General features: G+C 41.6%; 1 protein-coding gene across 2 annotated transcripts in view; it reads left to right on the top strand.

The window, feature by feature from the left end:
• Positions 1-26,967, top strand: part of TEC (tec protein tyrosine kinase) — a 54,958-nt gene that overhangs the window by 16,851 nt on the left and 11,140 nt on the right. For both annotated transcript variants that reach the window (XM_082315311.1, XM_082315310.1), the window contains 7 exons: positions 2,163-2,345; positions 19,561-19,662; positions 20,688-20,769; positions 22,361-22,489; positions 23,933-23,973; positions 24,442-24,623; positions 25,482-25,547. In XM_082315311.1, coding sequence (XP_082171437.1) covers positions 2,208-2,345; positions 19,561-19,662; positions 20,688-20,769; positions 22,361-22,489; positions 23,933-23,973; positions 24,442-24,623; positions 25,482-25,547 — 740 coding nt within the window. In that variant the 5' untranslated portion in view covers positions 2,163-2,207. The remainder of the gene's footprint in view (positions 1-2,162; positions 2,346-19,560; positions 19,663-20,687; positions 20,770-22,360; positions 22,490-23,932; positions 23,974-24,441; positions 24,624-25,481; positions 25,548-26,967) is intronic.

Below are 26,967 nucleotides of genomic sequence, written 5' to 3' on the forward strand. Positions count from 1 at the left end.
GTTCATGGTAGTATCTTTCCTTCTGCAATTGCCTTTAAGATTGCCAGTTTCTTTTTAGAAGGGCAATAAAACAGAATTGGGCAGCTTTAGTAACTAGGGAATGCACTCGAGACAATTACTAATCAAAAAGATCTGCCTTCTTCCCAGAATGCAGTGTGACAGCTGACCAACAAAATGTATGCGTGTACATGCATCAGAGGAAGGGGAAAAACAAAAAGATTATTCATAATAATCACCATTTCCAATCCTATTAGTCTTTTACTTATGCATCCTAACTTGGTCTTATTTTGTAGTTCCATGTAAACCACAGACTAATTTTTTTAGCATATGCAGAGATACACCTTGAAAAGAAAAGGATATTTTAAAGCAGTGAACAACTACATCCAGCTGTGTGAAATGGCCGGAGTGTGGGATATGAGAGCTGAGTTGGCCAAAACAGGGAGTGAAATGTGGTATCAGGACTAGACTGGAAGGCAAAGGTTGTAATTTCATGTACTGTCACAACAAATAATGACATGTTTGGGCACAAAGCAAAAGGAGAGGCACTAAAGTGAATTAGTTTACATTTAATTAAATTTAAACTTTGCTTTTGTCAGGTAATGTTGTGAGGAGGGCTGTGGCTTTTCGAGCTTCACTGCACAGTGCTGTGAAATGCAGTGCTTTGTCCATGCTGAAGTAATGTTGCCTGCAGAGAAAAATGTACATATGTTTCCCCAATGAATTTTTAAATACTCTTAGTAAACAGGTGCATAAATTAAGCCCTGTGAGGTGAAAAAAAAGCTTTTTTTTTTTTATAGGTTGGGGGGAGATTTCCCACTGGTATGGAGATCTGCAGTGCTTACCTAGGGCTTGGGTTGTCCCCCCACCCCCTGCACACATACACCCACTTGAGAAGGTATTTGTAGTCACTGGTGCTTTAGCAGATGTTGCTGTTCCTTCTTCAAGCTGTGGCTTCAGCCCACAGCCGTGCTGCTCCAGCCCAAGCTGCGGTCGAGGTCTGCGCCTGCAGCGTGCCTTGGCTTTGGAGCGTGGCTCGAGGCGGAGGCCAGGCGGTGCAGTGGGCAGGCCTGGCAGAAAGCTAGCAAAGGGAAAGGTAATGGGGGGAAAAAAGGTTTCTGGGACAGCTTCTCCACAACCTTTCCCACGCCTTTCATTCCTGCCTCTGTGCCACCTCGTGTTAAGTCTGCACAGGCAGCAGTCTGTGCTGCATGATGAAATGTCTGGTTGGATGCCTTCCCTAGCCCGCTTCCCAGCCCAGCGGGAGCAACACGTGCACCCACACAAGGCAGAGTGGCACGGCGGGGCGGCGGCGAGCAGATGAGGGAGGTGGTCAGCGGTGCTTATGCTGGCATCATTGCAAAGAACAGCGAGATTGCCTGGCACTTTCTTTCTGGCAGGGCTCTGGAGCCAGCCTTCCAAACCAAGTAACTGTGGGTGTGTTTGTTTTTATGTACTCCTAAGTCTGTCCTACGGGTGTCAATCATGGTGTAAAACTTTAAAGCAGCTTGATGTTACCAGAACTGTCAAAAGTGAATGATTTAGTTTGTTGATGGTCAGCATGAAGTCTTTCTAAATAGAAGATGGAGGGCATATACTTAACAATTTCTGAAAAATAAGCTCTAATTCTCTGTTCTCAAATTGACATCTTCTAAATGACCATTTGCATTTGAAAATTTTCATTAATGTAATTGGGGTGAATTCTCAAAATGACTTTTACTGATCCATGTTCAATTTTGTATATCAAACATTTTTTTTTGCAAGTGGCATTTATATATTTATTTATATATTTATTGCCTTAGCAATTACAACTTTGATAGGCTTTGCGGTGAAGAGCAGTCGTACACTGCTCTTTGCCTGGAGAGCGTTTTGGCCTTCTCACCCATATTTTCTGTGACTTAGCCTGCAGTGTCCCTTATTTCATCCCAGTCAGGTACAGCTTTTGGCTTCCTGGGAGCGTGCCAGTGCAGCCCTCAGCTGAGCAAAGCTTGAACTTTCTTGCCTAATAATTAACTTTTGTAAAATTCCAGATGCTTAGGGTGAGCTCCAGCTTTCTGTATGTTCAGGTAGTTTCATTTGTAAGTAGAAGCTCTTTTTACTAAAGAAATCTCCAGATCTGCGATCCACTAAAGGTATTGTAATGATTTTTTTTCTCATCTTCATAGGAACTGATATTCAATGGCTAAAAACAGAGGTGACAAGTGACTGAAATGAATACGACTACTATCCTACAAGAGATTTTGATTAAAAGATCACAGCAGAAGAAGAGGACTTCTCCGTTAAACTACAAAGAGAGGCTTTTTGTACTTACAAAGTCTATGCTAACATATTACGAAGGTCGAGCGGAGGTAGGACACGCAGATTTATACTATAGATTACCTTTGTTCCTTTTTGCTTTTGTATACTATTGGCTTTTTTCCTACCATATATCATACTGTCAGGAGCGGATGGGGGCAATGGCCATGGGTGGCAATGAATGTGAGCTGCCACTTCTCTTTTTTCTTATTCATAATGTGGATTTACAGAGATGTAGATAACTTACCTGGTAGTCAGTGTGAACTGGTTCTTACTCAGAGCAGTAGTACGTAGCCAGGATGCCAGGAATAAGATAAAACATTTTTTATAGCTGGTCATCAAAGCTCATTTCTTTCTCTCTCTAGAGAGATGAAAGATCACTGCTCTCACAAAGTGGGGAAAAGGTAGAAAAACTTACAGTTGTAGTTGCTTGTGGCCGTGTTTACTGTGAAGGCCATTACTTTCACACCTGAGAATTCACTGAATTCAAACAGGAGAAAGAGCATTTGATAGGAACAGTGCATTGCAGACCAAGTTCACTAGAGATGAGATCCATTAGAGTGGATCATGTAACCTAGTGACTGAAATAAAGCTGGAAACAGTTTATTTTTGGCATGACTAACAGCTCATTGCTGTTACCACTTTATGTAAATTCACTTCCACCAGAAGTCAATAGTGTAAACTAGGCAAATCCTCAGACCAGCATTGTTCAAATATGCTCCAGACTTGGTTTCATCAAGATCACCTGCCCCTGGAGTGCCCTGTCATAACTTTTAGTGCTGGAGAGCCAGATTTTCCGTTTAACTGAGGCTACTTTACAAATTTGTCACAGTGCCAAAGGGGATTAAAATGGCTGCAGTAGCTAGTGGAGCATTCTCTACACTCTGGGAAGCCGTTAAACAAATAAAAATAATGGAGACAACTCTGCAACCTCTTGTGTTGGCTGTCTTACCTCTGATGAAGGAAGGGGGTACAGGAGAGCTAAGGCTTGCTAAGCATGTTTCTCTGCCAGAGCTTGTGCTTGCAGCAGAATTGAGCTCACTCACCATGCTTCGAGACCACTATTGTAGTTGCCATTCTCTGAATATAGCTTGGACACAGTTGAGGATTAAGAATGAGATCACAGAGCTACAGAATGGTTGAGGTTGGAAAGGACCTCTGGAGGTCATCTGGTCCAGTCCCCTGCTCAAGCAGGGCCCCCTAGAGCCAGTTGCCCAAGACCATGTCCAGACAGCTTCTGAGTATCTCCAGGGACAGAGACTCTACAACCTCTCTGGGCAACCTGTGCCAGCGCTCAGTCACCCTTACAGTAAAAAAAAAAAGTGTTTCGCAATATTCAGGAGGAACCTCCTGTGTTTCAGTTTGTGCCCATTGAGTATTGTTCTATCACTGGACACCACTGAGAAGATCCTGGCTCCACCTACTTTACACCCTCCCTTCAGGCATTTATATGTGTTAGTAAGATTTCCCCTGTACCTTCTCTTCTCCACTCTAAACAGTCCCAGCGCTCTCAGCCTTTCCTCATAGGAGAGATACTCCAGTCCCTTAATCATCTTAGTGGCCCTTAGCTGGCCTCTCTCTGGTATGTCCATGTCTCTTGTTCTAGGAGCCCACAACTGGACACAGGACTCCAGGTGTGACCTCAACAGTGCTGAGTAGAGGAAGGATCATCACTCTCAGCCTGCTGGCAATACTTTGTCTAATGCAGCCCAGGATACCATTAGCTGCCTTTGCAGCAAGGGCACATTGCTGGCTCATCTTCAACTTGGGGTTCACCAGGACCCCCAGGTCCTTTTCTGCCAAGCTGCTTTCCAACTGGGTGGCCCCCAGCATATATTGGTGCATGGGGTTGTTGCTCCCCAGGTGCAGGACTTTGCACTTCTCATGGTTGAAGTTCCTGAGGTTCCTGTCAGCCCATATCTCCAGCCTGTTGGGGTCCCTCTGGCTGGCAGCATGACCCTCTGGTGTATCAGACACTTCTCCCAGTTTGGTGTCATCAGCAAACTTGCTGAGGGTACGCTCTGCCCCATCATCCAGGTCATTACTGAAAATGTTGAACACAACTGGACCCAGTGTTGACCCCTGGGGTCCAGCGCTAGTTACTGGCCTCCAACTAGATTTTTTTTTTTTTTTTTTTTTTTTTTGCCACTGACCACCACCCTCCTGGTCTGGCTGTTCAGCCAGTTTTCAATCCACCTTGGAATATGAATTTATGTATTTTTACTGACTATGGAGTTAAAATATGTACTTATTTTAGAAATCTTTTTTAAAAGAATACTCTTCTTTTTTTCTCCCAGAGAATAAATAGGTGGGGGCTTAAAAAGCCTTGTGAAAAATGTCTTGCATGCTTATCTTCTGCTAGCTCACAGTCAGGTCAAATAGAAATGTAACTAACAGGTTTTGCAGGTCTAGTTGTTGCCCTTTAAGAAGTTACCACTTGAGCTTTCCCCTTCCCCTGCAGGTTAATGTCCTCCAGCTACAATACCCTCCAGGAGACTGACTGGTGGATCTGTCTGAGAAGGGGGTTAAACTATTCGTTTTATTTGCAGTGAGATGGAGCAGGGCTGCCCATAGTGCCTTCAGCTGTGGAGGCAGTAACTGCTTAACACCTTCCAGCCTGAGATGAGGACCGTTGGGGTGAAAATATACATTACATCTATGCTAGCCCAGCAGTTTGCTGCTGAAAGAGGCAGGTCTGTCTCCTCCCTGTCCTAGCCCTTGCAGGCCTCCCTCATCCACTTGAATTGGTCCTGGCACTTCTTGGAATCCATACTGCTCTGAAAAAACTTGCTAACCATCAGAAAGATATCTGATCTGGTTTTATTTTTGCTGGATTAGTGTTCTGCTGGGTTAGCAAGCTGCGTTAGCTCGGTGCAGGATCTAACAAGTGCCAGAGACGGTGCCAGGTGGTGGAGGAGGACAGGATGTTCTGACTGTTGACATCAGCAGGTTGTTAGACTGGCTCAGCCGTAACACATAGCTTTCCAACCTCAAACCCTTTTCATTTTCACTGTTCCTCCCGCTTTAGATTCTTTTAAACGTTAATCAGCATTTTATTTTATTAACAATATTGTCTGAAAATAATGAGCTCTGATCTTAGAGGGGCACACTGAATATTTTTGTGAGCAATACTTGGTCTCTTTGGAAAAAAAAAAATTACTGTGACTAAGATCTCTGTGACGCAGTGGTAGTTATTCCTTTGTGTCACTGGGCAGCAGAAATGGAAAAAGTTTGGGGGTTTTATCAGTTTGGTTTTTTTTAAGCTGATGATGGTGGCTGCAAGCTTGTGTTTACTGTAAGACAGTTTTATATTCTGGCTGCAAAAATTTATATAAAAAGAAAAAAAATATTGGAGATTAAAATCATTCTGGCCCATCTGAATAGTTGGAGGTTTATTGCTGAAATAAATGTGACTACTGTGTACGCTGGTTGAATTTAAAGATATGACAGATGAAAGGATAGGTATGGACCGATCTCATTTCAGGCTTGGCAATATCCAAAGTCCAGATTGGTAAGATAAGCATTGGAATCCAAAGCCAAGAGGATCCCACACCCTCATTTTAATCACATAACTGCAGTGGTAGCAGTCTGCCAAGGGTGGCTTGAGTTCTGCACCTCTAGGCAACTGTATGATTCCCAGTGTGACTGTTGGACAAACTGAAGTTTTTTCTTGTTTTTTCCATTTTGACTTCTATGGGAATTCAGTAGAGAGAGTTCAAGAAGACCTCAGGGTTTGTGGTCGTGTGAATAGTCATACCACTTATTTTTAAAAACAAGATTAAATTAAATCTCGTTACCCAGATTAGTTAATACTCAGTGTGGGCGAGTCGGGATTGTAAATAAGGTGACAGAATTAGATGCTTGGCATGTCTGGTGACAGAAGTGGAACATTTATGACAACAGAAAGCAGTCAACCATAGCAAATGTTGTTCTTGTGAATGCTGCTGAGAGATTTTAATTGACCCTGTTCTGTGCAGCCGGTGGTGGGGGATCACTTGCTTTTTGACCAGAAACTGCATGTTATAGAAGCGCTCTTCTCTATTTTTTTCTGTCCTATGTCTTGACAAAGTGTCATATACCTCCTTGGAGCAATAAACGATTATCTCGCAAGCATGACTTCTAGCAACAGGGCAAAATCTTGTTTAAACTTGCTCATGACCTATTTAAATCTTTTTATACGTGCTTTCAAGTTGCTCAGGCACCCTGTCATGGTGCAAAGTGCCTACAGTGAAGCTGGAGCTGCACTGCTGCCATGAGAAGGAGAAATGTAGCTTCTGCACTTAGCACTATTGCTGGACTGTAGGTCATGGAGGAGGTGTGGGAGCTATCGATGAAGCATAACTACAGAATCAGTAAAGAGGCTGAATTTCAAGACTGGTTTCAAAGCACAGAAACCTGAGGAAGGAGAGTCCTGGTTTAGGTCACCTGTGCAAAGCTCTACAATTATGAGTAATGTCATGGGAAACTTATTTTGTGTAGGAAGCCAATAGAACCATGGCTTTTATGGCTTAATTTCTTCTGGGCATTATGCTGTTTGGTTAAAAAAAAAAAAGGGACAAGTATCACCTTAAGGCTGGTTAAAAAGATGGGTGTTAAAGCTTGAAAATAAAGATACATCAGGAACTGACTTGCCTTAAGCATCACGGAGATTAATTTTTAATGTCAGAAAAGAGGAATATTCTGTTTAAGCTGGAGATGGCTTCTGGTTTTGGCTTTTTTTGGCATAAATTCTGTGAATTAGTAAGTGTAAATGTTGGGGAAATGCCATTATTGCACTATTGGGCTAACAATTACAAGCATATAAAAGGCTGAGTTAACGTTATAAGTTTCATGAAGCCTTTAATAGTTTATCAGCTGTCATTGTTGGAAAGAGTACTTTCTGTCTTTTTTCCTTAATGTTGCGAAAGTGGTTAATGAGATCTGAATGTGATGGATTCCATTTGTAATGAAGACAAAGATTTATTGGTTACTTGGGAAGACAAACACCATCGCTCCCAACGTCCTCCCTTTCCTCCTTCTTTCCCCAGCTTTATATGCTGAGCATGATGTCGTATGGTATGGAATATCCCTTTGGTCAGTTGGGGCCAGCTGTCCCAGCTGTGGCCCCTCCCAGCTTCTTGTGCACCCCCAGCCCACTTGCTGGTAGGGTGGTGTGAGAAGCAGACCTTGACTCTGTGTAAGCACTGCTCAGCAATAACGAAAACATCCCTGTATTATCAACACTGTTTCCTGCACCAATCCAAAACATAGCCCCATACTAGCTACTATGAAGAAAATTAACTCTGTCCCAGTCAAAATCAGCACATTCTCCCCCCCCTTATTTTATACCATTTACATCATGCTCAGGTCTCACACTATCTGATATGTTCTCATTACCCACCCCCACCCCCCTTCCCCTCCTTTGATATAATACACAGATATTCTCTTAGTCTATGGACCACCTCTGTGAAATGTCTGTAAAATGTCCACAAATGTCCATTGAGTTCATATAGTCCGTGACTTGGGCTCCATCTGTGACGGTGGTCGCTCACTCAGGACAGGAGAGGTGGTGTGTTGCATGGAGTTATTGGGCACCGAAGCCAGCTCAGGTCAGGTCACTGCTGCACTTGCACTGCTTCTTGTAAGGCTTCTCCTCCACTGGTTCAGATGGTTCCTGCTTTAGTAATTCTTATAACATGCAACTCAAATCATGGGTTACAACAGTTTAAAGGTATATGCATTACAGGCTCCAACCCTGGCCCATTTGGACCAGACCACAGCATTTAACATTGCAATGAACTCCTCCCTTTGCCCGTTCTCTGTCTTGGACTTATCCACAGACTGCAGTCCCTTAGGGGTGTACCTACTCCAAGCAGAGCCTTATCTATGAGCCACAGTCTCTCCAGGGGTATACCTGCTGCAGTATAGACTTATACACAGCCACAGTCACTTTGAGGTGCACCTGCTCCAGCATGGCTTTCTCCATGGGCCACAATGCCTTCAGAGATATACCTGCTCCAGCGTGGCCTTACACACAGTCATAGTCCCTTCAGAATTAAGCCTGCTCCAACGTGGCCTTACCCATGGCTGCAGTCCCTCTAGGGGAGTACCTGCTCTGTCGTGGGCTTATCCATGGCCACACACTTTGAGGTGCTCCAGCATGACCTGATGCACAGCTACAGATGCTTCAAGCTGTACCTTCTGCAGCACAGACTTATCCTTGGGCCACAATCCCTTCAGAGGTATACCTGCTGTGGCACAGACATAACCACAGACGCTTTGAGATGTATGTGATCTGGCATAGGCTTATCCATGGCCACAGACGCTTCAGGGTTTCCTGCTCCCGCGTGAACTCATCCACAGGTCACAGTCCCTTCGACTTGAGTTCACGCTGGAGCTCCAGCCTGGCCAGTACAGCAGCACAGAAACAGTAGTGATGCCCTGGCCATCTGCCAGCCCAGGCGCATCGCCATTGCTGTTATCAAAGTGTTCCCAAGCACAGCAGAGTAAGATGATAAGCAATGCAGCAAAAGCAAAAAGCAGCTACTAATGAGCACTAGATTCTAATATACAGTAAGGCAAGCAAGCCCCATGGCAAGCACAGAAGCCTGCCGATTAGTAGCTAAACAGCAATAACAGCTATAAATTTGATCTAGTGCATATCTTCCTGTTCCGAGTATGGAGATGTGCTATAAAGCTGAATATGCCACAGTCAGAGAGACTTAAGATATGTACAGTGTTCTCAAGTATGCATTATAGACTTGCTGAGCCAGCTTTAAACAGATTTACGTAGACACTAGTAACTACGGTGGTTTGGAAGTGGGAAGTAGTAGGCATTTTGGTATAAACTGGCCCTTGCTCTTGAGGACTCCTGCACTCTGCTTACTGGTGTCAGCTGGAGTCATTGATTGCAGTCTAACTTCTCCAGGTAATCTGGTTGTATAGCAAAGGCATGTAGTGTTCTAGTGAGGAAACACTAGCATGAAATATTTTATTAGGAAATCTCTTTCCAGTTTTGTGTGGTTTGAAAGCTCAGCATACTACTTCAGGTATGCTTCTGTTCATTTTCCTGAACTATTTTCTTCTAAGAAATCAAAAAATACTAATCTGTAGGAAATTAATAAGCAAAGTTAAGTAATTTTGAAATAAACCTGCTTGTCTGAAAATCAAATATTTAATGCAGTAATTAAAAAAAAAAAAAAATCTCATTTGGAATTTTTTATTGTATTTTTGACCAGCAAAAACTTAGCTAAAGTTTTAGTATGACTTTTTCCAAATTGCTGCTTTCATCTTGAAGGGAGTGCAGGTTTGAAATCCAAGGAGACATTTGTGGAAGTAACTTCATATATGCATGGCCCTAGGTACATTTGGCCATTTTCTGTCAAAAGTGGCCTCATATCTTGCGTATTCAACTTAAAATGCTGTGGAGTTTATTTTCAAAGGTGTGGTGCATTCACACTTTCAGCTGGCTCTGTTTGGAAAATCAAACCGTAGTGTTTATCTAGGAGACCACCTTATTACTGAAATTGGAAATACTTCAGCTAAATATCAGCTGAACAGTTGTAATGGGAAGGAATACTCACTTTACAGCTCTACCAGTACACCTGGTGGCTGCTGTCCCACGGTGCAAGAGCCCCCCCCCCCCCTTGGTAGAGTGGCTTAGCTGCTGCAAAGAACACCATCTTTTATTCCTCTCGAGTTAGTCAACAGGACAAACCACACAGAAATAGCATTCAAGCTACTGCGTCCACCAGAGTGGTCCACCGAGTACTCTTGGTTTGTCCTCTTTCTCCTTGTCTAGCAATAAGTTTTGCTGTTGTGAATTCTTTCTCGATGAACGGTCAGAAGATGTCTCTGAACTGGGAGAAGACATTAGGGCAGTCTGATGGCCTTGACTGGAGCAGGCTTACTGCTGTGTAACAGAATGGCCACGATAGCAGGTAACATGTATTTCACACAAGTTTTAGTTAGCTCATGCTAACAGAGCAGATCGCTTGAACTAAAAGTGTCACCAGACTAGAGGTTTTTTGCTCTAGATGGCATTTTAGGTAAGGCAAATTCTTTGAGATGAAAGCAAGATAATAAACGTAGGTGTTAAAGCACTTCTCGTCACTGGAATAGTTGAAAGGAGCTGGTTTGCAGAAGTGAGGTGTCCTGCTAGTTTGTTGGTTTGAAAAATTTCACATTGATCTTTCTCATGAGTGTGGTGCTTCCACAGAGCTGACACAGATCTGGTCATAATTTTATGAATTGTTATCAATGTGTGGACTGTTAGTATCCTCGTATCTATTGGAGCTGTTGAATGTTCCCTTTCACCGTGGTATTTCTCTCTCTCAGCTTGCTTAGCAGTGACACTCTTTAGTTTGAAAGTGTGCTGTGTGTGGTTTGGTTACTGTCCTCCCACACATGGCGCGGCATGCTCGCATTAACCTTTCCAGCCCACGGCAGCTTGCCCTGACCTTGAGCATGAAGCTGAGTATGAGCTTATGAACGTGAAATTGCTTTAAGCTTTGGCATCTTTATTGTTTGCTCGTGCTCGCTGTATGGATTACAGTTTACAGCAATAAATGGTTTATATCGGATTTTGTGTTTTCAAAAGGTGTAGGCTAAATCCTGGTCCCCGTGGTTACCCTGCGTGTTTGGGTGAATGGGGGTCTGCAGTGTTAGAAGGAGGACAAAATGGGGGAGAGTCTGTGCTGCGATACCCGTTAGCTCTGGAGGGGCTGCACAGAGGATAGTTGGGTAGGCACAGCACTTAGGTATTTATTAATATGCAGAAACCATTTGCTTCTACAGAGAAGGCAAATAATAGCCCCAGAGGGAAAACATTTAAGAGTCTTTTTTAGAAGGATGCTTCTGTGGAGTCAAGGAGAAGGCGGCTCTCCGATGAGCTGATCTTGGGAGGCGCAGGGTGCTCCTGTCTTCACTGGCAGTAGTGGTATTTGCCATCAGGATCAGACTTGTGTGAAAACTGTCTTGTATAAACAGAAGAACTGTTACAACTAACAAAACTCAACCAGGATATAAATGAAAAAAAGCAGAATAAAAACTTGAACATTCTTGGGTGTTGCTAATTTTGAAAGTCTCTTCCTAAGGAAAAAAGATTCTTCTGCAAGAGCTGTATTTGGTTCTTGTAATTTGAATAGAGGGGAGACAGAAGCTACTGAAATTACCGTGGTGATATTTTAAGGAAGGAAAAATAACTTTAAAAGGTCTGAGGCCCACCCTAAAGCTGCAGGTTTCAGGGTAAAATTGTGTAGCTTCATTGCAACACTAATCTTGTGCAAATACTTCCTTTGGAGCATAACAACGTTGGAGTTCCAAAAAGCTATGCTAGTTACTTTTCTTTTTTTAACAGAAGACTAATGTGTATTCATTCTACTGTTGTTTATTCCTATAGTGCTTATCCTTTATGATTTTTAACTTAATTACCCTGATTTATATGGTTTCCTTAGTTATTGCATAGGTGATTTAATTCTTCATATAAATTGAAAGCACAATTCAGTATTAAAATGCTTCTGATAATTTCACTGATTACTCTTGTTTTTTAATGTAAGATAAATAGCTTCTGAAATGAGTAGATTGGCAAGGCCTTTTTTTGTTCCAAGTCATAGGTAGTAACGATAGAGATTTCTTAAAATACTTGCAAGTTTGCACCATAACTTTATTCCAGCTATATCTGGACGAGGATTGTGAGTTGGCTGCTGTTTCCCCTCTAGGAAACAGAAGTGGACATACACTTCCACATGAATCGCGTAGAAGACCTTAGCTGTCCTTACTGGGGACATACCTTCACAACTGTCTCTGAGAGGTTCAGTTCTTACTGTTTAGCAATTTTTAAGGGAATTAAAGACAGGTTTTTTTTTTCCCCAGCATTGTCAGAAAAAGAATGAATGAAAATTTTTAGAGTGCAGTCAGGATAGATAGTTTAACACACACACACACACACACACACGTGCTTTCTTTTAAACATATATATATAAAAATTAAAGGTGTAATGATTAACTTGTAACAGTGATTTTCAGCATAAATTATATTGCTGAGCAAGTACAACGATGTATGTACAAGTTATCCCACCTAGAATGATGCCTGTCACATCCATCTGGATAGAGAATATTCTGTTTGTACCACTTAAGAAAAACTTAGAGAAGACAGATAACAGTAGGCACAGCTGGGAAATTTGAAGCAGGTGCAAGTGAGAACTGTTCAAATTGGAGAAATAACTTGAAGCTATTCATGTGAATGGAGGCAGCTTAATCGATGCACGGGAATACTCACTTGAAAAGAGCAAGTCATAAAGAAACTTAAGTTGTAAAAGAAGTTGGTTATGTTGCAGTAATGATTCCCTGTTCTCTATAACATCCACCAGAAGAAAAGTCTGATATAAAATGAGGTTCTGCAATAATTATCTTTCTAGAAGAATTTTGATGTTTATGAGATGGAACAAATTAGACATAGTTGAAGTTGAAAAGTGTAGGTTGTAGTTGTTGAGACACTGACACGGCATGGATAAGAATATTTACTGATGACTAGACAGGAGTGGATGAGTCTTAAAGATGTTAAGAAGGAAATGCTGGAAGGTAAATGAGATGCTGGAAAATAAATGAGATTCCGGAAGGCTAGAGAAGGCCTAGTTTTAAAAGAGTGCAGAAGAGAAGCTGAGAAACTGTAAGCTATGAAGATAATTTCCAGAAAAGTGCTAGAAAAAACAGGCTTGTTGAAAGTACCTGCAAGATACCAAAATTGCACCTCAGCCAACAAAGATTTGACAAGAATAAAAAAAAAACCCCTCAGACTTATCTCTGTTCTTTCTGCCGTGGGTAACAAGTCTCGTGGGTAGCAGAGAAGCAGCAGATATCCTGTGTTTTCATTGCAGTAAGGGATTTGACACTGCTGTATGAGACATTTTCAGATGTCGGCATTAGAAATGACCTATATAAACATCTTGTAAATCTGACTGCAGAACACGTGGGTAACTGGTACAGTGTTCAGTAGGCATCAGTGGCTTGCTTTCATGTTGACAGACTGTCGTGAATAGGGTGTCCTGTCTTTCATTTCAGTATTTTCACTAGTGATATTGTTGCTGAAATTGTTTCTGAAATAGAAGCTTGTTGAGTTCTCAGGTGACATAAAACTTGAAGGAGCTGCAAGCATTTTGGAAAACAAGTCTAGAAATTAAAGTGGTATATTGGGATTAGCGATGTGGTGGGTTTGGTTGTTTGGTTTTTTTATTTTGTAGACTGTGACTCAGTGTGGATAAGTGCAAAAGGTAAAAGTTTAGCCAGGAATGCTGAAATATTCAAATATGGAATGGGAATAAGTAGCTAAGTGTCAGGCTGTGTCCAGCAGGACCCTGGTGACCGAATAGTGAATGATAAGCTGGATATGCATCAATGATACCCTGTTGTTGTGAAAAAAGGCCCATGTTACGTTAGGATGAATAAATGGGACTGTGAATCCTTACAATCTGATGATAAGGCATCAGCTGCAGTGCTGCATCTGGTTTGGGGCCCTAAGTTTCAAGGAAGATGTGGACTTGCCTGTGAGATTCAGGAACAGTGGGAAGGATGAGGTGCCCAAAAGCCTGGAGTGTGATGAAGGGTTGGTAGAGCAGCAAGCGTTTAAAGCAGAGAGACGGACTGGTGATGGACAGGAATCTTCAAAGACAAAAACCCCCTCAGCTCTGTAGTTGTGCACTCCATCATCTGAACCTTGAAAGAGTAGGTAAAGCAGCTGGTGCCTTGGCTAGGTGACCTCTCGGGTCCTGTCCTGGTACTCTGGTCACTTGCCTGTGATGCTCGTGGACTTGGGCTCTCCTCCCTTCTTGTCTCAAGTTGTTCGAGTCTAGTGTTCAGATAGCATGAAGGCTGTGTTAGAGGGCTGGCTGAAGGAAAGGTGTCAGTCACCCTGCGGACAGAGTGATGGCCCTGAGAGGGGAGAAAACAGGATAGAAATGCTACAGCTGCACTGGCCAGACTCAGAGCTCTGTGAAGACTTCACAGAAAACTGGGAACAGAAGATTCGTCTGAAAGAACCTGAAGCTATGTGCTAGTTATTTTGAAAGCTGAGAGGTTGTAGGTGACTTAGGGCCTGACATGGTTGGAGGCCTGGCTGATTTATTGTGTGTCCTTTATTCTTATTTATATTGCTGCCTTATGTGATTGCAGCAATGTATCGTAACATGTACAATGTATCATAATTGTGTACATATGACTGACTGCCTCTCAATTGCAGGAGAAAAGTAAATTACAGATAATGTGTTGTAGTCATGGTTAGGAAGTTGCATCAGTGCTACTGCGGAGAATTTCTTGTTGTGCTTTTCGGTCTCTTCAGTGCTGGTGGTTGGCATCTGCTGAGCAGCCAGGCCATGGTAAAGAATTCTTGGTTTCCTATTTTGCAGGACAGGGTTTAAGACTTTCTCCTTCTCACTTATATTTGTATTATTTTTCCTCTTGAAATTCTTTCCAAGGGGCAGATCTTGGATCAGGTCAGACTAGAGCAGAATAATAATCACCTCTTGCTTTTTATCTCGATTCTAGCTATTTTGGAAAGGTGAATAGAAATACTTGATACTTGCTGTTCTTAGAATAATAATTAAAAAAATGAATTGAAAGGAGGCAGGGCATTCTTCAACATATCTGACATACTGGAAAATAAGGGGATGGAAAATGTGGCCACCTAACACCTAGCTACAGTAATTATATTTGCATAACCAGTAATTGCTTGGGTGAAAATGCCTCTCAAGAGGGAACTGCAGCAGTATCCAGTGCTTTGTATCACTAAATGGCAATGCTATTTAAAAAACAAACAAACAAACAAAAACCTCAAACCCGAAAACACCCTTGCATTTGGCTTTGGAGCATATTCTGCCAGAGAAGTTTTCTACAGGGGATGCTGGGTTAGCCAGGCTTCTCTGAGGTTTTCTAAAGTTGCAGAGCAGCTCCATAAAAGGAGAAGTCCGTAATGCTGAGATCTTTTATACTTGAGAATAAAAGTTCCATGGGTCACATGCTGATGACCTCAGGGTTTCCTACATGGGGATAAGTGTAGGAGAAAGAAATAGTATGAAGAACAAAGAGAGAGCGAGACAGCATGGGCGAAACAAAATCTAGCTATTTCTTGAAAGCTGGGCTGACTTCTGTGTGTTTCCATTGAGGTTTTTTCCAAGTGCTTTGTATTGTTTAAGCCCCCAGCCCCACTTTTCTGAGGGTAAGCAGCACAATCTGTTCATCAGCAAAGAGGAAATACACTGAAGAAACATTTTATCTGATAGTGAGAATGGGGGCTTCTTAAGCTGTAAAGCTACTAGATTCAGCAGAGGAGTAATTCCAAGTGTGCAGAGGATGAGCTGTTTGATTGTATACTTATCTAACACTTAGATATTTCTTGTCTTCCTGTATTCTAAGATTTTTTTTTTTTGAAAGAAATTGTGTAATCATATATTTGTTCCATATCTGACTATGTAGGTCTAGTGTTGTAACTTCTTGATATTACTGTCTTATATGCTAAATAATAGGAATAGCTTATTCTTTTTGCATTGCATGGAAACAAGACTTACTGCCTGGACTGGCCATCCTCATTGTGAGCAAGGAACAGGGCTTCTGAAACTGTAAATCAAGTTTTTGAAACATAGGCAAGTATGAAGTACATATGGCATTTTGAGAAGCTTTGTATAGTAGTTTCTGTATAGTCACTTCCCTTTTGTTATTTTCAGCAAGCAGATACATTTAAAAAAACCCCAAACCTTTAGTGTGACTTTGAAGCACATATTTTTATCTATTTGTAATCCTTATAGGGATATAGTATTTTTAGACCTTTATTGCTGTTCTAACCATGTGTCCTTCTATAGGCCTCCCTCTAAAGGCATACATCTATCTTCAGAAAAGGGGTGGACCAGCTTTCATAGGTGCCTTGGGTTCACTGGCCTGTGATTTTTCCAAATCCTCTGTTAATACTTTTGTCCAGCTGAGACAGCATGCATGAATGTGCTGGTGAAATAGTAATAATTCTATAGTGAATCTAACCTTTTTCTACTATCTTAGCCATCTTCTACCTCCAAAACCAACCAGGAAACATGTCCCTCTGCCTCCTATGGTTTGACATTGCATAATTAGCCATTGTACGACTTTTGTCTCTTTGTAGCAGAGGTCACTTGTTGGGAAGAGTGGTTGTGGGTGGATTTCTCATGGCTGGCTCATGCCTGCGCCTCTGCTTCCCAACTACTTCAGGGCTTGAGCTCTCCCTTGATTCTGCATTTCATGCTTGCCGCACGCCTGGGTCTAGAGCAAGCCATTTGGCTTGCTGAGTAAATGCAACACAGCGATGATGTGCAAGATGTCCCATTGTAATGGGAAATCATTTAAGTAGAGAGGGGAGAGAACTTGCAGTGGTCTTGTTAGCGTTTTTCTTGAGTCATTCCTTCCTGCTCCTGTGCCCCTTGGTTTAATAGTGAGAAATGCTGAGCTAAAACACAGCTGCACACCTGACAACTTGAAGTCTGCTGGCCATTAATAACTGTTGCTTCTGATGCAATCTGAAACATGTCTGGAGTAGTACATTTGTATTTAATTTCACAGATGTAAGGTTTTTTTTAAATCTGTAAAGTATGCAAAAATAGAATAGTCTTCTCTGATGTTAGGCTTAATTGGCTGGATTGAGTTGTAAGGCAGGTCAGCTTTGAGTTGGCTTAATTTAGCATCTCATGGTGAAGCAAACTGAGCCACCTTAAATCATGGAAGTGTATAAAGGGTCGACTTAGGAAATATGATTACTGGAATGATGTGCTGTGTATCAGGAGGTTTGCTTTATTTTTTTTCCCCAAAATGTTAGTTGATTATTTTGTTGGATTCCTGTCCTTCGTCCTCCTGGCAGATGCATGCTCCTTTTGAGTGAGCGCTCACTGAATGCCGGAATTGGCGTGAAAATCTAAGTCTTGATGGAGAGGCGGGTTCAGAGAAAGTAATAAAGCCTGTTCCTCTGAGGAATTTCTGTCATTCCAGATAAAAAACCCAATGCATATCATCTCTCTCTCTGTCCCACAACGTCAGTTAACCAGCAGATGGGATCCAAGCAATGTATGAGTACCCCACTGGACACAGAAACCTGGGTAGATACGTTACAGAAGTGGCAAGCGTTTTTTCTTTGTATGTTGTTGTGCAGGAAAAAAGATCTGGAGAGGTGTCTTCAACACAATTATGTGGAGCGTTGAATTCTGTGCTTCATGAAAAAGTGTATCTCGTTCAGATTCTCCTGCCCTGAAGCTGCCAGGCCTGCCACGCAGTGACAAGGGGAGGGAAAAGCAATACTTGCTGCTGTACCAAGTGTTGTAGACGTCAGTAACTCAATTTTTGGCATTTGCATGAATGTATGTTTTACTTTGGGCACTCAAAGTTTAAGTAAGGGGATACCATAAAATAAACAGAAGACTTGAAACAATTTTTTGATCAAAAATCCAAGGTTGCATACTTGGTGCAAATTATTTTTCAGCATAAACTGGTATAGCTTTGTAGTACAGCTCATGGTAATGTTTATGTTTTGGTTTTTTTTTAATGGTTCATTAAAATGCCTAATCCTTTTTTTTTTTTTTTTTTTTTCTGTTCACCCCCCCTGATTTTAAGAAGCCCCTTATTGGGCCTTCTTTTATTGTTTTTGGTTTTTCTGATGTTAAATAACAGTTACAGCTTTATCTTAACTTAGTTCCTGTCATTCTTCCTGATGCTGACCATGACGTGCATGAATTCTTCATGCACATTTTCTCTGCCTGCTTTCTGCATAACAGTATACATAAGAGACAGAGTACTAAATGTGTTTTAAATGCTGATGAAACTTCCATGTTTTCCATGGGTAGTAACTATTGTGTTTCTAGCGTGGTGGAATCGTGACAGCTATATTTGAAGTCGCTTTTTGCTTCTGTTTATAAGACTGTGTTTTCAGTTCCTTACGATTATGCCAGACTTGTGCTATTTGGGCTAAATTTCCATCCTCAGGAGAGAAGAGGGCAGCTGACTAAGGATTGGAGTATCTCAAATAATTCAGTAATTACTAATTGTTTCCACACTGTGTGAACAGTGTCCATCTTTCATAAGCTGCACTCCGAACTGGATGTGTTGGATGTGCTTGGCAAGTCAAAATTTTTGACGTGGATTAATTCAGGACCAGCCATGAGCTGCTGCCATATTTTTGTTCTGGATTCCAGTAGAAACTTCCTCTCCTATTAGAGACTTGGTTCTCCCAAAAGTGAGAGGTGGCCCTACACAGTCTCCGTAGATTCATCATCATTTTGCTCTCAGAAATGTATTGTTCATGTGTTTCCCTTTGCCATGTAGTAGAACACGTTGTAAATTTCTGTGCTAGGCTCTCTTTTTTAACCTCTTCTGCTTCAGGTAAAGGAAAATGGTTTTGAACAATTCCTTCAGAAACAGCCACCTTAAAAAGATCCGCTTGTGTGCAGACTTCACTGTTATTTCCTATTGCTTTTACACATAGACTAAAGCTCAGTACACACCACCTCCAGTTATGGGCTGCTCTTCCAAGGAGCTTCCTTTCTGGAGTGTTGAACTACACTGTATTTCCATGCATTGCTACGTTGGGCAGCACCTGCTGAGCACCATGGGCACTCCTTTCCTTTTTTAAAATCTTCATAATTATCAATTTAGGTGAGCCAAATCTCAGATGTCTGTGCTTTTGACCTTGCTGCTTCAGGGCTTCTGCAAGCCTTGGTCAAAGAAGTTCCTTCAACACAAACCCCAGCTTGGTCCAGGGATGGGCTTCACTCCCAGCTTCTGCTTCGTGCCTCAGCAGGAACTTGCCTGAGCAGCATCCCAGTTTCTCTGGAAACTTGGGGAAACACAGTGGTAGCCACAAAAGGGTGGGAGCCCTTCAGCAACAGTGTGAGAGAGCAGATGAGATGATGCATCAGCACTTTTTTCCTCACCCATTTTAATCATAATTTAAAATCAGCAAGGGGGAAGCCTTCCTTTGTCTGTACTCAATTTATTTTGTGTAAAGAAGAGTGGATTAAGCCTATGATTACAACTGATTGGAAACTTTATATAGAAAGAAGTGGAACTTTTTACTAAGCAATTACACTGTACTCTGTGTACTTGCACAACTGTAGATCTTTATACTCTCTCTCTCTCTCATTTTTCAAATGACTTCTGCAGATAAAGCAACATCAGTATCCTAAGTGGAAAAGAAAGCAAGAAGTCTCTGCTGGGAGGAAAAAAAAAAAAAAAAGAGAATTAGATAAATCAGTTATTTTACATAATGTTTTTTGCTTTTCTCTTATAGAAAAAGTACAGAAAAGGATCTGTGGATATTTCAAGGATTAAATGTGTAGAAGTTGTAAAAAGCGATGGTATTATTCCCTGTCAAAATAAATATCCATTTCAGGTATGTTCCTTTTATATAAAATATATAAATTACAGTGCTCTTTTCAACAGCACCAAGCCATTTGGATGTAACTTGCTTGAAATTACTGTCATCTCTAAAGACGGAGCCCATTCTCTGGCTTTCTGGGGCTGTGTGGGGAGGTGGCTCAGGATCAGTGATTAAAACCCATCCCCAGCAAGCTATGCTCCCCCTGCAGTCCCCTCCCTTGGGAGCTGTGCCTCATACACTTGGTCTTTCTCTTTTCTCCACCCTCTCCGCCTGGGTTTTGCCTGGAAAGTGCCTTGTCCTGGTCTTCCTCCAAAACAGGTTAGCTGGCAGCCCCTTTTCCCTGTCTTCATTCTTTCACATTAAATTAAATTACCATTAAATTATATAGGAATAAGAAAATCAAGATAAAACTTGTTGCATTTTCTTCCACTGTGAACTTAATGGAAATAAACATAGAAAACAAAGTGCTTAGAGGGGAAAAAGAAATGTTTAGATATGGGGGGGTTTGATGCTGTGCCTGCTTACGATAGAGGGAATGGTTGGAGTGGGGGTGAATTCCACTGCCGGAGAGGGGACTCTGGCCCCTTTCTTCCAGGGCAATACTTGCTTTCCACCAGTACAAGCAGTGAAGAAAAAGAAAGCAAGATTCACCCCAGAGCAGTACAGAATCACAAGGAGTTATGAAATGGCTGGGAACAAAGGATATCTGATTAGGAAATAGCTTTAGCAATTAAATTGAACTGTTTTTAGAAAACACATGGTGAAGAATGAACAAAGCAAAGCGTGAAGCAAACATTTTTAAGGAATACTCTCAAGATAATTTACCATTACAAAATCCTTCCTTATTCTACTGAAACCATCATATATGAATAGTAAACCCTAATAAACTTCTCCCAGTTTCTGCATTTTGTGGCTGAGGACACTAATTTTCCCAAATGTAAGAGTCAGTTGTCTTGTTCTGTTTCCTGAGGAATAAATAAATTAATATTAACAGGTAAATGTCTCTTTTATATTTGGTTTGTGTTTCCCCCCCCCAGGTTGTATATGATGCTAATACGCTTTATATTTTTGCACCAAGTGCACAAAGCCGGGATCAGTGGGTGAGGAATCTGAAAGAAGGTAATGGAAATTGCTCATACTTAACATCTGCCATGTTTAGATGCCTTTACTTGAGCTGGCTGGCTGGGATGGAGTTAACTTGGTGCTGTGTTTTGCATTTGTGGCCAAAACAGTGTTGAAAACACACCAGTGTTTTAGTTGCTGCTGAGCAGTGCTTGCAGGGCATGGAGGCTTGGCCTTTTTCTCCCTCTGCCCCCACACCGAGGAGGCTGGGGGTGGGCAGGAGGCTGGGAGGTGACGCAGCTGGGACAGAGGACCTGGGCTGACCAAAAGGATATGCCAGGCCATATAATGTCATGCTTGGCAATAAAAACTGCGATAAAGGAAGACAGGGCTTGGGGTTTTTTGGCTTCCGTATTGGCCGGCGCTCAGAGACTGGCTGGGCATTGGTCTGCTTTGTGGGAGATGGTGGTTGCCTTTACATCACTTTTGTTTGTTTGTTTGTTTGGTTTTTTTCTTTCTTTTGGTTATTAAACTGTCTTTATCTCAAACCACAACTTTTCTCCTCTTGCTCTTTTCTATTCTCTCCCCCATCCTGCTGGGCGGGGGACTGGACAAGAGGCTGAGTGGGTGCTTAGCTGCTGGCTGGTGTCAACCCACAACAAGCTAGAAAATAAAATGGTAGAGTTCCTATTGCATGTATCCACTGATTTTTATTTTTATTGGGCCAGCTCATCGTTTGCATACACAGCACGTGATAATGGGTCCTGGGAGTATCAAACACCCAGACTGATTTAATTTCATTTGTGAAGTCCAGCTGCAATCAGAATTTGACTCTATGCTTTTGCACAACGTGTAAATCATCAAAAAGCTTGTCCAAGCTAGTTAGTGGCATCACTGAAAAATTTTGTTTGAATGTAGCTAAACAACATTGCAGGCCTGATGATGGTCTTACACTGCTGTAAAATGACAGGAGGCATCTCCACTGAGATGTGATCTGATAAATGCTATTATAGTGAGTAAAGATGTTTTTTTTCAAGAACATCCTAATAGTTTCTGCCACCATCAAATGTTCACATTAATTGCAGTTGCTCTGTAAAGTAATAAGAAATAATTCCCGGGCTGGGGACTACAGGGCAGGGAATAACCTCTGAAACTCAGCAAGCCCATAGGATGGGGGTAAAGAGCCTTTCAAGCCAAACACAGGCATTGTGCCACGGAATAGCAACAAATGCCAGCTATCTTTCCCTCCAGAACACTATTTGTAGAGGAAATTGAGTTACTTGCAGCAGTAATAAAAAGAAAAGGGCCTTCACAGCTGCCTGACTGCTTCACAGGGTGCCGGTGGGTGCCTGGGTCTGCTTTCGTGGATGCACCAAATGCCTGCCCCTGCTGGGGTGGCCGGTTTAGGCAGGGAGTATAGCACTCTCTTCTGGAATAAAGTCATGTATTATCCTAAAAATGTCCATTACTATCATTATATCACCCCTTGTAAACTCGTTAGAAGGTCCTTAAGAGAAGCAGTGCTGTAGTAAGGCCAATAAGTGAAGATTATGCCTACTGTCAAAGGTATTGTAATATTTATTAAAAATGTCCCTCTTGCAGATTTTTTTTTTTTAATATCTTTCAATATATACTCTTCTTCTTGTAGAAATAAAGAACAACAGCAATATAATGGTAAAATATCATCCTAAATTCTGGACAGAGGGAATTTATCAATGCTGCAGACAGACAGAAAAATTAGCACCTGGCTGTGAAAAATACAATCTTTTTGAAAACAGTAAGTACATATGTTTTCATATGAAGTTGTTTTGGTGTATTTTTCTGCTTTTTTATATGATCCTGTCATCACACCTGAACACTCCAGATATTAGGCAAATTTATAGAGCAGAGTGAATCAGTGATACTACGCCTAAAGTAAATCAAAATGTTTGTTTCATTTCCAAGCATTTTGTAAAAAATATAAAAGCCAGTGAATTGTCCTCCCAAAAAATGTTCAGAAAAAGCTGAAAGGAATCATTGAGGTTGCTGAATTTGTTTCACTTGGTTTGTTTTTCTCATCTGAAACTTATTTGACCAAGTGTTTACCTCAGACTGAGGATAAAACCTGATGGTGAAAAAGACTCAGCTAGAAATTCTTGCCAGATCTTTGGTTTTAATAAATAACTTCTACATACCCACGTGAAAGAATAATAACTGTGTTGCGTTCAGTGTTACTATACCAGTGTAAAAATGATACAAGAAGGCTTAATGTATTTACAGACACATGACTGAATTTTCTTAGAGGCTTGTAAATGTCCATATGCTGAGCCTGGATGAACCATGACTTCCGTAGGCACGTGCATCTTCCAGCATCCAAATCACAGGTTCTGCTCGTTCAGCAACGGATGCTGTAGCATGCAAAGCTGTGCAAGCATGACCCTCACTGCCATATTGTCCTACAGAAGGATACAGTAATTATTTAGTCCTCTATTTAAGGAAAATTCTGTAGTAGGAAAAGGAATGGAGCCATTGCTTACCTCCCAGTGAAATCAGTGGTGCCCAGATCATTCCTACATCCGGCCCTTAAATGGGAATGGTGGGGACCTGTGGATTTAGTTGCGTTGAAAGACTTGAAGCCTAAACAGTGGCTTGTGGTCAGCCTTATTCATCAGGAAGGTGTAAAACCTGACATACAGCTCAACCTTTTAAGTGGGGAAAAAGCAGCACAGGAGAAAAAAATACTCTTGGACCTAAGGGAAGTAATAAAAATACATACAATGTTTATGCCTTATTTAGCAAAACAAGGGTCAGGGGGAGTATTATTTTTTTCAGAAAAGCAGATGTTGATAGGAACAGACCTTGAGATTCTCATGGTGACAAGAACACTGCTTCCTTTTTATATACCTTTTTTTATCTCTATCTCTTTTTTATTTCTCATATATTTCTGCATCTGGGGGCTGGTTTGGGGATCTCTCTGTGGCACGCTCAGGTGTGGCACAGATATTGCCAAATCCTGTGGTGAATGTAGCCTGCCGTCCGATTTAGGATGTTTCTGCAAGAATATTTAATCAATGTTTTCCCAATGCTTAACTAGACCTGTCTCGTCTTTCTGACTTAACTAGCCTTCAGGATAGTTTAGTAAAGATATTAAAACCTTACCTGAAATTTAAACCTTTTATTCAGTTTTTAAATTTATAGCTAAATGGATAGACACAGATCCTTTCCTATGCTCTGTTTCTAGATGTAACGAGATTGCCCTCTCCAATGCCAGAAAAAAGTGCGGTAGGTAGTGTCTTTAAAATATTGAATAGATAATTGCTGGGTTTTGAGATGGTGTTTAGATTTCCTGTGATTCTTTCCATATCCTACAGCAAAGGTCTGTTTCTGTACACGTCAATGGGCATCACAGGCTATCTCAAGCCCAGAATCCCGTTGAAATTTAGCGGCACCTATTAGCCGTATCTGTGCTGCTGGTGGGAGAGGGGGTTGGAAAGCAAACGCCAGCTGGCGCTGCCCTTTGCCGGCAGCTGCAGAGCTGCAGCGCGAGCCAGCCCCATGGGTAGCACCCGCGTCGATCATCCTCCGCGTGCCCCGGCTGCCTCGCTGGGCCACTGCAGCTCACTCCTGGGGCAACCCAGAACTAGCCCAGCTTTTGCCTCCGGGATGCTCGGCTGGTTTGCACTGGTGTTGTGGTGAGGGTGGGGTTGAGCAGAGCAGAGTGGACTGATGATAATGTTGGGTTGTTTTCAGCGAAGGGCTCCGCCGCCTGTTCCGCCAGTTGAAGAAAATGGCAACAAAGAGGAGGAGATAGTGGTAGCAATGTATGACTTTGAGCCTACAGAACATCATGATTTAAGATTAGAGAAAGGTGAAGAATATACGGTGATTGAGAAGAATGACATTCACTGGTGGACGGCAAGAGACAAATATGGGTAAACACGAGTTCCTTATTTTTTGTTATAAAGTTTATAAGGCTATTACCATGTTGTAGTAGTTTATATTGACTGTGTGTCAACAAATAACTGTATTAGACCCCACTTTGTACCCCAGCCCTGAAATATCATCCATATCTTTATTCCCATATTGAAACCAATTTAAGAGTTTATGGTTTCCCAATTAAAGCATCAGCCAGCCTGCAAAGCCTCACTAGACTGGTACAGTACTCCCGCTTCCTTGGGGAACAGCTCATTAGAGAGCAATATGGTTAACATTCAGCTCAGCAGGCTCCGACTTCCAGGCTTGAATAATCATCATCTTATTTAATAGCTGGAGCATTAGGGGCAATCTTTGAATGAGTTGAGAGAGAGTTGCAGTGAGATGCCTTAATGACTAAAACTTTACCTTCCCTGGATTAAAATTTTTCCCTGTGATTTTAAAGGTGAAAGTCTCCATACTTCAATATTTATTGAATATTGCAGTCCCTGTTGCAGTATGTTAGGGGTAATTGCAAGTTAGCAGGCTGTGGCAGGCTCCAAACGTATTTCCAGTGACTGACTGGGACCCCCGAGTGCAGAAGTGACAGAGCGGCAGAGGGTTACTCTTCTTCACCTCTTCTGCTGGTTTTCTTGGACACTTCTGCTGCCTTTGTCACTTCTCTAGGTGCACTGAAAGTTAATGTGCAGATACTGATGTGGAAAATTAGTTACTGTATAACCAGCAGTAGAGGGGGTGGGTCAGTAACAAATAAAGTACAGCGAGGGACCTCTGGTAATTAGCAGGGTGAAACACTGTCTTCTACGCCTGCAATTTTACAAGTTTTCACTCAGATTATGTATTATATATTTTTTTAGAAAACAAGGATATATTCCAAGCAACTATGTAACAGGAAAGAAGTCCAACAACCTTGATCAATATGAGTAAGTGAATATTTGAATTAAAATCTGGAATATCATAAAGTGAAACCTATGCTTTAAGAATGACAATGTATTTTTAAAGTTTTGAAAGCAATTATTTATGTACAATAGCAATTATCTCTGAGATCAAACTTAAATATTTGAAATAGGCATGTATTTGTTCTGATTCTCTTCATTGATTTTGCTGTGATTTATAATGTAGAGTCAAGACAGTGAGATGGCCATCAGGCATGTAGTTTTTAGGCTATCACTATTAAAGCAAAAAAAATCCTCCCAATTCTCTGATAGGCAAAGGGAAACTTTCAAGGAAATTTACCCTTTATTAGTGTGCTGAATGTTTTTTTTTTAAATATTAAAGTGACATGTCTATCCAAAGTGCGTGGCAGTGATAGTAGAGTAGAAAACAGTGGAAATCATTCAAAGTAAACATAACAGATCAGAGATTTTGGAAGGCAGCTCTAATTTTCAAGAAAATATATCAGTCAGTGCATTTTAAGTCTCAGTGTAAGCGTATAACTTATCAGCTATAAAAGTATAGCTTTTTTTAAAAAATGCTTTTTCCAGTTGATGTTTAATTATGGAGTACTTATTTAAGAACATCAGGATAAAATTTAACACCATAGTCTCCAAGCCTGTTGTTCTTGATACTCAAATTTCAGTACAGCATAAACTGTTATGCCTGAGAACTTAAGACGCATTTTATGACTTTTAGATAAAATGGAGCTGTAAGGAAATAATAATTAAAAAAAAAAAAAAGTTTACGAAACCACATTAGTAGCTCCAAAACTCTACTCTCAGCCACGTATGGCTCCTACTGCTGTGTTTTGACAGAAGGTAGAATTTCTTCTGGGATTTTGCCCTCAGCTTCGCTAGAGGGAATTACTTGTTCTTTGTTGCTTTCTCATCTTAGAGGCTCTTGCTAAGAGCCCTGCGCTGCTGCGGGCTGGGCTGCAGGGCTGGCAGAAAGGGAAGGAAGGAACTGGGCTGCCTTATCTGGTCCAGCCACTTTGTGCCTTACTACCTTGGGGCCCTTATTCTGAGTCACCGTGCAGTCCAGGGAGGATTACTTCAGGTCATCTGCTAACTACAAGAAACCACTATCTCCGGAACATCAGAACTTGATTAGAGGCTGCTGTGCCACTTCCCTGCTCAGTTACCACCGTGACAGCATAGCTCAAAATGATTGCACCGTGCCATTTGCAAGCAACATGTTTTCCCTTTTTATATTATTTGCTGCAGCTGGTTGAAATGTCAGTGCTTCCATGGCTGCTTTAACCTGCCCATGCAGCACCGAGCTCAGGGGTGTGCAACCATAACATTTAATTCATTTTTGACCTCCTCTTCGGTAGGTGGGTCCTCCCTGGACAATTAGAACTGTGACGTTACTGAATGGTGAAACACTGGAATGGGTTGCCCAGAGAGG

Source organism: Platalea leucorodia (genome assembly GCF_965183815.1).
Source record: "Platalea leucorodia genome assembly, chromosome: 6".
In the NCBI taxonomy this organism is placed as follows: Eukaryota; Metazoa; Chordata; class Aves; order Pelecaniformes; family Threskiornithidae; genus Platalea; species Platalea leucorodia.